The 12,781-nt window shown below is 39.9% G+C and overlaps 1 protein-coding gene across 12 annotated transcripts in view; it reads right to left on the minus strand.

The window, feature by feature from the left end:
* Positions 1-12,781, minus strand: part of lmo7a (LIM domain 7a) — a 56,253-nt gene that overhangs the window by 8,276 nt on the left and 35,196 nt on the right. For 9 of the 12 annotated variants that reach the window (XM_023280614.3, XM_023281015.3, XM_023280701.3 and 6 more), the window contains 9 exons: positions 11,988-12,657; positions 11,327-11,569; positions 10,304-10,418; positions 6,655-6,816; positions 5,610-5,797; positions 5,429-5,492; positions 4,032-4,088; positions 2,915-2,940; positions 1,789-1,896 (listed from right to left, as the gene is read on the minus strand). In XM_023280614.3, the coding sequence (XP_023136382.2) occupies positions 1,789-1,896; positions 2,915-2,940; positions 4,032-4,088; positions 5,429-5,492; positions 5,610-5,797; positions 6,655-6,816; positions 10,304-10,418; positions 11,327-11,569; positions 11,988-12,657 (1,633 nt within the window). Of the gene's footprint in view, positions 1-1,788; positions 1,897-2,914; positions 2,941-3,703; positions 3,746-4,031; positions 4,089-5,428; positions 5,493-5,609; positions 5,798-6,654; positions 6,817-10,303; positions 10,419-11,326; positions 11,570-11,987; positions 12,658-12,781 lie in introns of all 12 variants that reach the window. The other 3 variants (XM_023280862.3, XM_035953596.2, XM_023280782.3) reach the window with 3 other exon arrangements.

A 12,781-nucleotide genomic window follows, 5' to 3' on the forward strand; every position in this document is an offset into this window, starting at 1 on the left:
ACTGTACCACACAGAGGGAGAAATAAGCAATAAATTGGAGAATAAAAAGATGCAATATTTTTCAGCTCACCTACATGTTATCTAACTATTCTGAAAAACCTGGGGAAGCTTGCCGAGGGCATCAAGTCTCCCTGGCAGATCCTGAAATCAGGCTGTTTATCCGACAGGGAACCAGACTGGAGGAGCTAACAAGCCTTCCTGACTACATCAGCACTCTGCGTAGCCACCTTTGATCTCCATCCAGAAACAGGCCCTCAGAAAAATGTTTTGACAGGATCCTACTACATTAAGCTGGACACGTGACAGATACTTTACTTTCAGCTGCCTGAGTGCTGTCTGAGCTTTTCTCTTTTGAGCCTATTAGGAGAAACCCCAATGAGGAACTTCCTAGACTGGAACTCCTTTTATTACGTATGTAGTGGTGTTTTAGATCAAATGGACTGTGAGGACGCTTTATTTTCCATTTGTATTCATAGATTTCTTTTATTCAGGTTTATTTTTGCCTCTGTGTTTATATTCATTATTCATAAGTGGGGCATATTTGTTCCAGCACAAATTAGAATATGGTCTTTATCAGATTCAGAGAAGGAATAGTCAAATGCAAGGAAACACAAAAGTAAAACAATACATAGCATAAAAAGACTTGTTTTTAACATCATTCTATTTTCTCATCTACCTCCTCAGGTCTACTTATTTTATAGTTTTATGATTATGTGACTCCACAACAACAAAAACACTACATATATATAAAAAATACCCATGTAATTTACATATTAGGAATTAAACCCAACAAGAACTATATAAAATGCTATTTTCTTGACAAAACCATAAGGGGAAAAATTAAAAAGACTGTATTCAACACTAAAAAAGCAACTTTCTGCAGAAACGTCAATGTAAAATGCATCTTGAAAGAGCATTTCCTATTTCAGTGACAGACGTATTGCACAAATATTGACCAAATTGTCAAAAATGAACGCTGTTTAAGGAGCTTATACCTCACATTGTAATTTCTTTGGCAACCCAGATTCTTTCTCGTCTGACCCACAGAAAACCTACCCAGGAATTAGTCTGATCCTTAGACCCTGTGAGCGTTTACAGCCCCATCTTCCTTCCAATTATGGAAAAGATACTAACCTTTGTTCTAAACCTGCACTGTTGAAAGCCAGTGGATTAACTTAACAATTCTACAACCATTTCAACAAAAGCTGAAGAATATAGCTTTCATACAGATAGGATTCATTGCAACATTTCTTTTAGATTGCAATGTTTTTAGTTGATAGACTAGCAATGAGTATACTATTATTAATAATAATGACTTTTTTTTGTACATCACCTTTTGAAAACATAGTTAAAGTTAATCGCTTTACAGTTAAACAAATGTCTAATTAGATAAAGAATTCCACAAATAAATAAGATTGCAAGTCAAGACAGCCTTTTTATACAGCAGATTAAGACAACAGCTGCTGTGCCAAAGTGTTTTCCAGTAAAAACATTATGATTGGCAAGACGAAACATTATAGTTTTAACCCTGAAGTGTTATTCAATGTCTGAATATACCCGTGTAATTTACATATTAGGAATTAAACCCAACAAAAATGATATAAAATACAATTTTCTTCACTATAATATATATTGTGGTGATATAAATTAAAGAACTTGACCTAACTAATATAAATATTGTAGCTAAAACCACACAGTGTTCTTAATTATGGCATTAACCTGAGTAAAATAGAGCTATGTGTAAACTGTAAAATAACATTACTAAGACTAAGCTATGCTTGTATATACCTGTAGGAGGCGCTCTTGTTCCTTTTGCCATTTCTCTTGTCTTTTACGCTCCTCCTCTGGGTCCCAGGACCAGCGGCTGGAAGACGGAGCGATTGAAGGAACAGGTATCTGAAAAGGGGGATAAGACAGTCATACAAACTACATTTACATACTTTAATCTTGCAAACATGTAGTGTTTAGTAGCTCACGTATTCTAACACCTCGACCTGCTCCTGAACATGAGCCAAAAAGTTCAGCCTCTGTCCTATTTTGTGAGTAGCTACACTCTCTTTTGCTAAGTATTGCCCACCAGTTTTATTAATATACTCCCAAAATCACATTTTACCCCCCAGATGACTTTATAATTTGTGCCACACCTTCCATGCTTACATTGTTAAGTATTTTACATTTTCAATGCCACATTAAAATAAAAGCTCCCTATAATCATGGGTAAGTGTGTCACTGGGCAACTAAAAGGCTTAAGAAGCAAAGTGAAGTGAACTCCCAAAGCAGTTCATGTGAGAGGATTAACCCTCCGGTTGTCCTCATTTATGGGCCCCAAAAAATATTGTTTCCTTGTCTGAAAAAAATCCAAAAATTCAGCAAAAAATGTCCACAAATTTCTGAAAATTTGCAAAACCTTCAGGAAGAAAATTCCAATAATTCCTTGAAAGTTTCCCTTAAAAGTTTTATTTTAAAAAAATCCCCCAAATGTGGCAAGAAAATTCTTGTAAATATTTTCAAAAATGAGTAAAAATCTTCAAAAAAAAATCCAAAAAATAACTATTCTAATATCTTCTTTACGAATATTCACATAAAAATCAACCAAAATCCAGCAAAATTCGCTGGATTTTGGTTGATTTTTTTGTGTGAATGTTCTTAAGAAATATTTTTGACATTTCTTTTTTTCCATCAAAAAATGTTCAAAGATTTCCCAAAAATGTTGAAAATGTGGACATCAGAAGTTTCACTGTGAAAATATATATATTTTTCCACATTTTCAAACTTTAAACCGGGTCAATTTTGACCCGCAGGACGACACGAGGCTTAATAATGGGTTTGTAATAACAGTGGTATCTACTTTCAAAGATATTGTCATGGTGGAGGAGCAAACACAACGGGAACACAAAAACCGCCCTTTACTCACATCTGGCATCACAGACTCTGATCCTCCTTGAAGAGAAAGAAAAATCCTTCAGTCAATACCTCTGGCATGCACAGGCAGAGCAGTGAAACATCATATAAATATACTAGTTAACCCTGAAGCCAAATCCCACATCAACACGCGGCTGACAGGCTTATTTAAGTTTTAAATAGATTTTCAAGTCAAGTGCCAATTCATTATTGAAAATGGCATTTCAGACCACAACCGTAATTGATGTTTTCAACAAGCCTCGAGCAACAAAAGTCAAATTTCACCCACTCGGACTTATTGATTCTCCCAATTCGCCCACTTGTTCACATTTACATTGGACATCGAGCTGATAGTTGTGAACAGGAGAATTAATAAACTGATTGTGAGGATCAGACAAACACAGATCAGCAGCATGCGTACAAGCACAACACAAGCACAGAGCAGCCGGCCAGAGAGGCGGACGGACGGCCGAGTACACGCATGCCAGGAATGCTTTTAAATCCACGTGCAGCAAAGTGAAAAGTGTAACCATGTGTTAAAGCCTGGACGCCACTCAGAAATACCACAAGCACAACAAAGGATTCGAAGATTTGTTGTTTGTGGATGGTACGCTGGAGTAGCGACTGACATGCTGCTCACATTTAAAGGCAGAAAACGCTGCTTTTATGCACATTTTTTCTTTTGTGGAGTCGGATCGCGTATTCAAACACCACTAAATGTGGGTTTTAGAGCAGCGTGTCAGCGTCCCAGGTTGCACCAAGCGAAAGGTGAGGAGGTCACTGCACACTCAACCCTGTTTACCACAGAGGTAGACCAGCGCACTGACACTGGACCCTGAGCCACCTGAAGGAGGGAAGGGGCACAGCACAAGGGTTAAGCTTCGGCACCAGACAGGACACAGAAAAAGCCCCACAAATAAAAAAGACAAGGAGCCCCGGAGGAGTAAATCCAAATCCTGACAGCTTGTAATCAATTGATAGATGCTTATCAACTGAACACAGTACTGTGATCTAGAGGAAAACATGCCATGGAAATCTGAGGAATTCAGAAAAAGCACAGAGAACCCAGCCACCAGATTACACAGAAATCTATTATCAAGAACCTTCGGTCAGTCCTTTTGGTTTTTTACCTGTTTCAAAAAACTCTGACCTCCGTTTTAAGTTTTTCAAAGATATGGGTTCTGACTCTACATGAGAGATGGAAAACAGGACACAGTGAGGAACAGCAGAAGAGGTAAAATGATAATAAACCTGAGGATATTCCACCTTATAATATATATAACACATTGTTATGAATTACACATAAAGTATGTAGTGCTTACATCGGGGGTGTCAAACTTGTTTTAGTTCAGGTTCCACGTTTAGCCCAGTTTGATCTACAGTGGGCCGGACCAGTAAAATCACAGAATAATAACCTATAAATAACCACAATTCCTAATTTTTCCTTTGTTTTAGTGCAAAAAAGCACATTCTGAAAATGTTCACATTTAATGAGTTATTGTTCAACAAAACATCATGAACAACCTGAAATTTCTTAAGAAAAATAAGTTCAATTTCAGCAATATTATGCCTCAATTTATCATTTACACATTACAACTTTCAGATCACAGTGTTTCTACAAAGGAACGAAACATTTAATCAAAGGTATCTGGAACCAAATGATATAGTATTTTACTTTATGGTCAAAATGACAAAAAAGACCAAAAAAAAACAACAAGAACAAGACAAAATGATACAAAAATCAGACGCAAAATGACAAAAAGCGAGACACAAAACAACAAAAAAAAATGAGACAAATGACAAGAAACAAAACAAAAAAAAGACAAAATTTGATTAAAAAAAAGTTACATAGCAACAAAAAAAATGGACAAACGATAAAAACGAGACAAAAAAAATTACACAAATGACACAAACAAGACCAGAAATGACAAAAGTGAGAAACAAAACAACAAAAAGTAGACATACAACACAAGTGAGACAAAAAACACAAAATGACAAAAATAAGACAAAAACACAGGCGAGACAAAAAGGAAACATAAAAGGGCAAAAATGAGAAATAAAAAGACAAAAACATGAGACAAATGACAAAAGTCAGACAAAAAACAACAAAAACAAGACTAAATATTAGAAAAATGAGACAAAATGACAAAAGAACAATGAGTAATCTAGTACTTTACTTTATCATGAAAACAACTTGTCATGGTCTAGAAATTATTTTAAATTTATAGTTTCACAAATTTACAATTGACAGTTAATGTACTCTTTGTAATTTTTACACTCTGAGGGCCAGATTGGACCCTCTGGAGGACCGGTTTTGGCCCACGGGCCGCATGTTGGACACCCCTGGCTTACATCATACTCAAAGTAAATGTCTGCTGAGTAGTCGTATGGATTTCTTCCAAAGATCTTTCTCCCAAAACCAAGCAGACAAACTGACACCCCCTACTGATGTGTTTCTGTATTCAGCCCAAAAATAATCATAAAGATCAATTTCATAACCTTTCTGACTGCGCGCTCTGCTCTTTACCTTTGTTCCTCATGGTCACCGACTCCTCTCGGAAGCCTCCATTAAGTCTGTTTGAAGTCAGCTCCTGTGGGGGAGACGAGGCAGGGTGCAAACTCATTAAAGAGTCCTCAGGGTCAGGAACAATACTGGAATAAAGAACTGTGAAAATCTGAGTCAACTGAGGTGATACTGGGTCACTTACGACAACCGGACGATGAGCGGGGGCCTGTTTGGAAAGCAGCGTTTCCGTGGAAGTGCGTGAGGTGAAATCCAGGCTGGAGCCGACAGTGTTTGTTTCAGGGGAACCTAGAAGTATCGGATGATCCGTACTGGTCAGATTGATGGTCTTATGGCTTTTATATGGCAGGGAAGGTTGATCTCTGTCCCAGTCTGCATGCAGACAATGCAACGGCAAAAAAATATACCACGTGTTTGCACATAAAACCATTTGTTTTGTGCACGAGTCCTTTATATGCCCAACATTTGAGAAAGAATTTGCATAAAGAACACTATAAAGCAGGGGACAAGGACGCTGTTATGGTGTTTGTTACAGAGAGCAGCAGGGGGTGACAGAGAAACCACCTTCCCCAGCCATGCAGCCCAATAAAGCCCACAAAATCCCAAACAGTGCTTCTAACAGGCTCACAACTACTGGGCTTCACTACTCTGTTTGAACTAGTGCCGTGTGTTAGTTCAAGTGAGCTACGCTGGCTAGGTTTCTTATTTTTCTAAGCTGACACTGATACTGTTGGAACAAGGAAGCCTGTTACACCAACGCTGTAAAAACAGCACACTCATAGGACCGTGGGCCTGAGCCAGGTTAGTTCCCCACAAGGAAAACACTCCATGGACACACAGAAGGATGCTGATGAGGCAGAAGGGCCAGCAAAGAGGAGAAACAACCAGAAGAAACACAAGGAAAATGGAAAAAAAATAGGATGAGAAAGCTCACATAGGGGGAGGAAAAAAGAAAGAAGGAAGAAAAACAACAGAGGTCAAAACAACAACAGCCTTCCCTCACCAGACAAGAAAGGAAAATGCACAGGTCCTTCATCGTTTAGCTGTCATGACATCATTCATGGATGAATTCACAATAGTTTACGGATCAATTTAAAGTGTCAAAACTGTTTAGCAACGCAGGCGTGATGAGCAGCGCTGTCAGCCCAGAAATGCAACTCTTACAATGTTTCATTCACTTTCGATCTCTCGCTCTCATGCAAACAAACACACACACTGAGATGACTCACTGTTCTGGCCGTGACGGCGGATGTCCATGACCAGGCTGCCCTCCTGCAGAGCCTCCTCCATGTGGGACTTCCACTCTGTGTAGCTCATCTCTGCCACCTGGTGCCCGTTCACCATCACAACCTCGTCCCCGACCTGAAGCCGGCACATCTCGGCCGAGCTGCCTGCAGGAGGCAGAGGTCAGGAGGAGAATTTACTCTGATGCATCACCGCGGTCACTGTCACAACCTCTACAGCTGCAAAGAGCAATGTTCCTGCAGAAGACTGAGATCGCTTTATTAACCCTTGTGTTGTCTCAGGGTCAAAAACAACCCGGCCATGATGTTTAGCAGCAGGAAAAAAACCCTAAATAACCCTTTTTCAACTTGAAATCTGCTGATTTTTCCTAAAATGATCCCAACATCAGAAAAAGTGAAACATCGTCTTTGTTTATATTTTAAAACTGCACATCAGCAGCATACAAAGACTGTCTGAGGGTCATTTTTGACAGTCACAGTGGACTAAAACACACACAATGACAAATTAAAACTATGTGTGCTTCTGGTTGATCTCAGAAAAACATCAGCTTTCACATGCGCTCTAGTTTCCCTTCAAAAAATGCATTTAAAGCTACTTTCTGCACATTTCTGGTACTTTCTTCGGATATACAAGTACTATCTCTTGCTACACAATAATAGTGATAATAAACCTCCATTTTTTGTAAAGAAAACAGTTATAATTCACAAAGTGTGTGATGCACGAAAGGTTGTTTCTTCATGTAAAATAGATGTTGGGTTGAAAATTCAGTTAAGCTGCTTTATTTTAGAGGCTCAGTGGAGGCGGGTCACTTCTGACCCTTAAGGACGAGGGGAGTGTTCAGGATGTTAAGACCACACGAGGGTTATTATTTGAATTTCACTGTAATTAAATCTGAAAAAAGCACACAGGACTGACTTCATTGGTATTATTACATTAACTACAGCATTCTTTTTGTGCTTTTAGGTTTGAGGATTGATCTCTTTCTCTTGATGCAAAGAAAAACCAATGCCAACACAATGACTGAACTTTTAACGTTGCCATATTTATACAATGGAAAAGCACTAGTTCTACGAGCTGGAGGGAATTCTGTTGGAAGAATCTTGTACGTTTCTTCATAACCCCTCAACAAAAGCGACACTACACCACTAATTCTGAGTGTTGGAGACAGCGTTGAACCGATGATGTGGATCGCTACCACATATTTCAGTCCTGCCCATGCTGGTCTCTTACTGAAAAAGTGTCTACCAGGTGATAGGTGCTAAAGACAGGAAGCTTGTGTTCATCTTACTGGCAGCAAGTAAGAAGGTCATAACCTGTAAACGGCTGCAACAACAGGCTCCTCTGATTGATGATTGGATTGTTTATGACATTAACAAAATGGAAAGATCTCAAACTTCGCCAAGACGTTTTTACCAGTATGTGGTTCAACAGGACCGTATATATAGCTCCCAGAAGAGTAGATTTTATATGATATTTACCATGTTTTTAACTCTACACCTTCCTCCCAGTTCTATGGTGCATATAGTTCTGTTGGTGGTACCAGACAGATTCTTTAATGAAGGATAATACACAAGTTATCAGATACTTAAGAGTTTGCCTTTTCTCTTTTTTTCTGCTTTTGTTTCTGTATATGAAAGACAACAAGTGATAACAGCAAGGACAACCTTAATGGGGTATTTTTGTTATTATGTACACTTACTATCTTATGAAATGTCTTTACTGTTGTTTTTTTCAATCTGTTTAATTTTATTCCTTCAAGAAAACATCCCTGACTTGTGTATTTGCACCTGTGACATGGTTGGAATGTGTCCTGTAATGCTCCGGATACCAATAAAAAATAGAAAAATTAAAAAAAGAGTTATAAAACAGTTAAAGTGGTGATTTAGAGTACTGGATTAGACTCCGGTTCAATAAATTAAAAAAAACAAAAACATTGACATATTCAGTCATTGGTCATTTTTCTGAGAAAAACTTCACTTCAAATGGCATTTCCACACATATTTTTCAGGTAAACAGCATTGAGAGCAACTGAGAACCATAAACTGTATTAAAATGATAGTTCAAACAGTTGCAGGCTGCAGTTTGTGGTGCTGTTAAACTGTGTTGTGTCATAATGAAAGACGTGATGGATGTTATAACCTTCATGAAGGCAGGATGTACTGCAGGACTTTGGTGTTAGACAGAATTAGTTTTAGCTCAGTGCACCTTCCTTTTATTAGTGATTTATTAACTATGTACACAAATATTGTCACAATTATGAATTTGTATTGTGTAGCTTTGGTGTCTAACCCAAACAATTTCTGTGTGTTTTGTGCCTCTTGTCACATTTTTACTCTCTGTGGGCTCATTTGTAAAGTCCTGCACCTCAAACAGGAAAAATGGTGACTCTACATACTGTAGAAATTTTGCATTTACATTTGTATTTGTTTCCATGCTTATTTCCTGTCTGGTTTGTGTAAGCACAGCCTGCAGTTCAGCTGAAAAATCTCTGAATTTTTTCACGTTATCATTGGCCACAGCTCAGTCAATCATGGCTTCACAGTTGCACCAAAGAGCACAGATTTTATTTTGTTTTATTTTTCACAGAATCTGGTTAGAGCCAAGGTTACATTTTTGGTAGATTTTTACATAAGAGTTTCAGAGTTTGAGCCTACTTCTATAAACATCTTCTCATTTCGATCAGTTAGGTGTTAGTATTTCAATTTATTGATCCCATTTGCCTGCATGGCTAATTTGTCCAAAGTGTGGCTAGTGAAGAGAACACTTATTCATGTTTTTTGCTTTATAATGCTTTGAATAGCTGCTCAGTCTCCTGAACAGTGAATGTGGTCTTTGTTTTACTGCATCAATACTGTCAAAGTTGAAAAGAGAATTCTGTGAGAACAACTTTCTGATTTTCTTGCTTGTGTTCTCATCTTCCTGTCTTTTGTTTGTCTTTCTTAACCTGTTTTTAGAACATCTTGCCAAAGGGCTGCTGCTGAGAATGTGCCAGCGCGCTAACACTGGCACTTCTATTGACATGATGATTAATGAGGGTAAACAAAGAAATAAAACTGACAGGAAACAAAACAATGGATGATTTGACAAGGCTCAGGAAATACACCATAACAAAGACGAAAGTTTGGCCTAAATCAGCTGCACAATGAAACTCCTGCGACAAAGTTTGCCTTCATGTACTGCTGTAGGATGCTTTATGTATATATTCCTAATATACGTGGTGTACTGTGATGTGCAGTTGGGGAATCTCAGTAGAAAGAGAGGCTCAGGCCCAGCAGATCTGACCCAGATAGAAGCTGCCCTACATAGGCCTGGCATCACTGCAATGGACTCAAAAAGCTGCTGACAACTACGCAGCAGTGTCTGACTGTAAAACACAAGAAATCCAGAGCACCAGTTTCTAATATTACTGCTGCACTGTATCTGTGAACACATCAGTCTGGATCAGTGAGAGTGACACGCTGACATCGTGTGATTGATCTTTTTTCCGCTCGGCTTATCCGCTGGGAATGCTGCAGTTGAGGTTGCCAGCTTGACTGATTTGCCCATGCTATTTTGAAGGGTGAATAAAGTTCTGCTTGCACAACACAAATCCCTTCATTTGATGCTGTTTCTCCTAAAGGTTTGGGTTGCTACCTGGCTGGATGGATGTGACACGAGCTCCTGTGGAGTCCCAGGCTGCCTGGAAGCCGAAGTCTCTGCTGCTGTTGGGCTTCTGGTTCAGGCTGATCCGCATCTCACAGTGGTTCCCCTGGAAACCAAACAACAGCACAGGTGAGCAGAGACGACTTTCATGTGTACAAACGTAGGGCTGACTTTCAATCACTGTGGCGACGCATCGGCATGTCAAGTTGTTTGCGTACGCTGGTCTGCTTTGGCCAGAAAGTCTTGCATTAATCATTTACGGCTGTTGATTTAATGCCAACCTGTTGCTGTACTTTAGTTTCTCCAGTGCAGCACTCTAATGGTTTTAACCCTCCAGTCGTCCTGCGGGTCAAAATTGACCCGGTTTAAAGTTTGAAAATGTGGGAAAAAAAAATAAAAAACTTCACAGTGAAACTTCTGATGTCCACATTTTCAACATTTTTGGGAAATCTTTGAATATTTTTTTTGGTGGAAAAAAGAAATGTTAAAAAGGTTTCTTAAGAATATTCACATAAAAATCTACCAAAATCCAGCGAATTTCGCTGGATTTTGGTTAATTTTTATGTGAATGTTCTTAAGAGAATATTAGAAGTTTTACTGATACATATTTAATCACTTTAGATATTTTTAGGATTTTTTGGAAGATTTTTACTGATTTTTTGAAAATATTTACAAGAATTTTCTTCCCCAAATTTGGGGGATTTTTAAAAAAAATAAAATTTTTCAGGGAAACTTTTAAGGAATTATTAGAATTTTCTTCCTCAAGGTTTTGCAAATTTTCAGAAATTTGGGGGATTTTTTTGCTGAATTTTTGGATTTTTTTTCAGACAAGGAAACAATATTTTTTGGTGGCCATAAATGAGGACAACAGGAGGGTTAAGCAACTTTTACATAACAAAAAGCTAAAATCTGGCAAAACTGTGCTTTCGGTTTCACTGATTAGTTTCCAAAAACAGCTCAACGCCCACATAGCAAATACATGAATTAATTTTCAGTGCCAGTGAAGTTGTGTACCTGGTTGGTTTCCTTGGCTGCAGCAGGACTGACTGCACTCTTAACCTGAGGAGGGACAGGTGAGACGCTCTGAGTAGAGGCCATGCTCTCCTCCTCCCTCTCTTCCTCCTCTTCATCGCTGCTGTGTGCTGAGCTGGAGTGAGCTTCATCCTCAGAGGTCATGAACTGGTGATAGCGGCTCGGCACTGATGGCTTCTTAGACACGTCGACGTCGCCGTTGATACGCTTGTTTGAGTCATCCATCTGTGTAGAATGATCGCAGCATAATGTAAGATTAACTTGGGAAAACACAGGGCTGTTGATTGCAAATTTATAAATTTCCATCTGAAAACAAGGCCTTGGAATAGTTGGCAAATGTGTTAATTTTAAATGTGTGTGAAACCGTCTTCCCCTGACATGCAGACGTAACTGTGCAACAGTCATGAATCTGACGGAGGCTGAAAATAGCAGCTCTGGTAGTTGAGTTAGCATTATAAAAACACTGGCTTCATCCATTATTCACACTGTAATCAGATCGGACTCTGGGGTGGCACTCAAAACAAACTGCCAACATTAAAAAAGATTTCTATCAGCCAAACAAACAGCGTCTCATCCTGACCTCTAGATGTCCTTGTGCTGCTCTGGTACTTTGTGTTCAGTCGTAAAACCGTCGAGTACTCACAGTAAAGGCTCTGGGAAGAGACGTGATGCGGGAGGACTGGGTCCCGAAGGGCCTTGGCGTGACAACTGAGGTTAGACGTGCGCTATCCGATCTCTGGAAGGTCCTGGGGAGGGAGGCGGTAACCCGAGACACCCCGGGAGGCTTGGGTTCCATTGAGCTGAGTTGTGGTTGTTGTTTGAGCAGGGAGCCGGAGGAGGGGGCCTCCGCCTCGCTCTGTGTGCCCAACAATGAGCGTCTCGGCTCGGGCACCTTTTGTAGGGATGTAGAAGAGGCAACGACACTTGTGGCCTCCTCTTTCTTGGTTGTGACGGTGTGTTCAGAGACTGGAGTCCTCTGTGAAGGTGCAGCCGGTGGAGACGGGGATCTGTTGAATGAGCGGCGGCTGCTGGGAGTGATGATGGTCGTAGAGTCGCTGCCTGCAGGACTGTCCACAACTTCCAGAGAGGTGGGAGGGGAGGCGGCCCTGCCTGTAGCTGGGGTAGCAGCGGGGGGCTCTTCCTCTTTCAGAGAGGGCTCCGAGGAACTGTAAGGAGTGTCAATAGTGTAGCTTCTGGCGGGGAGGGTTCGGGTTCGTGGAGACACAACAGGTTTCTCAAACACGTCCTTGTCGTCGTCCAAGTAAGAGAAAGATCCAATACGGCTGCCGATGCTGCTCCTTCCTTTACCCTCTCTGTGGACCGAACAGAGGAGCAGAAGTGGATGGTGATGGGTAAAATTAAAGATGAAGGTGGGGAGGGGATGGGGTGACAAGGAGGAGAGCAGAAAGCAGGTTGCAAAGAGGAGGACAGAGAGAT

Source organism: Amphiprion ocellaris, chromosome 11 (genome assembly GCF_022539595.1).
Source record: "Amphiprion ocellaris isolate individual 3 ecotype Okinawa chromosome 11, ASM2253959v1, whole genome shotgun sequence".
Lineage (NCBI taxonomy): Eukaryota > Metazoa > Chordata > Actinopteri > Pomacentridae > Amphiprion > Amphiprion ocellaris.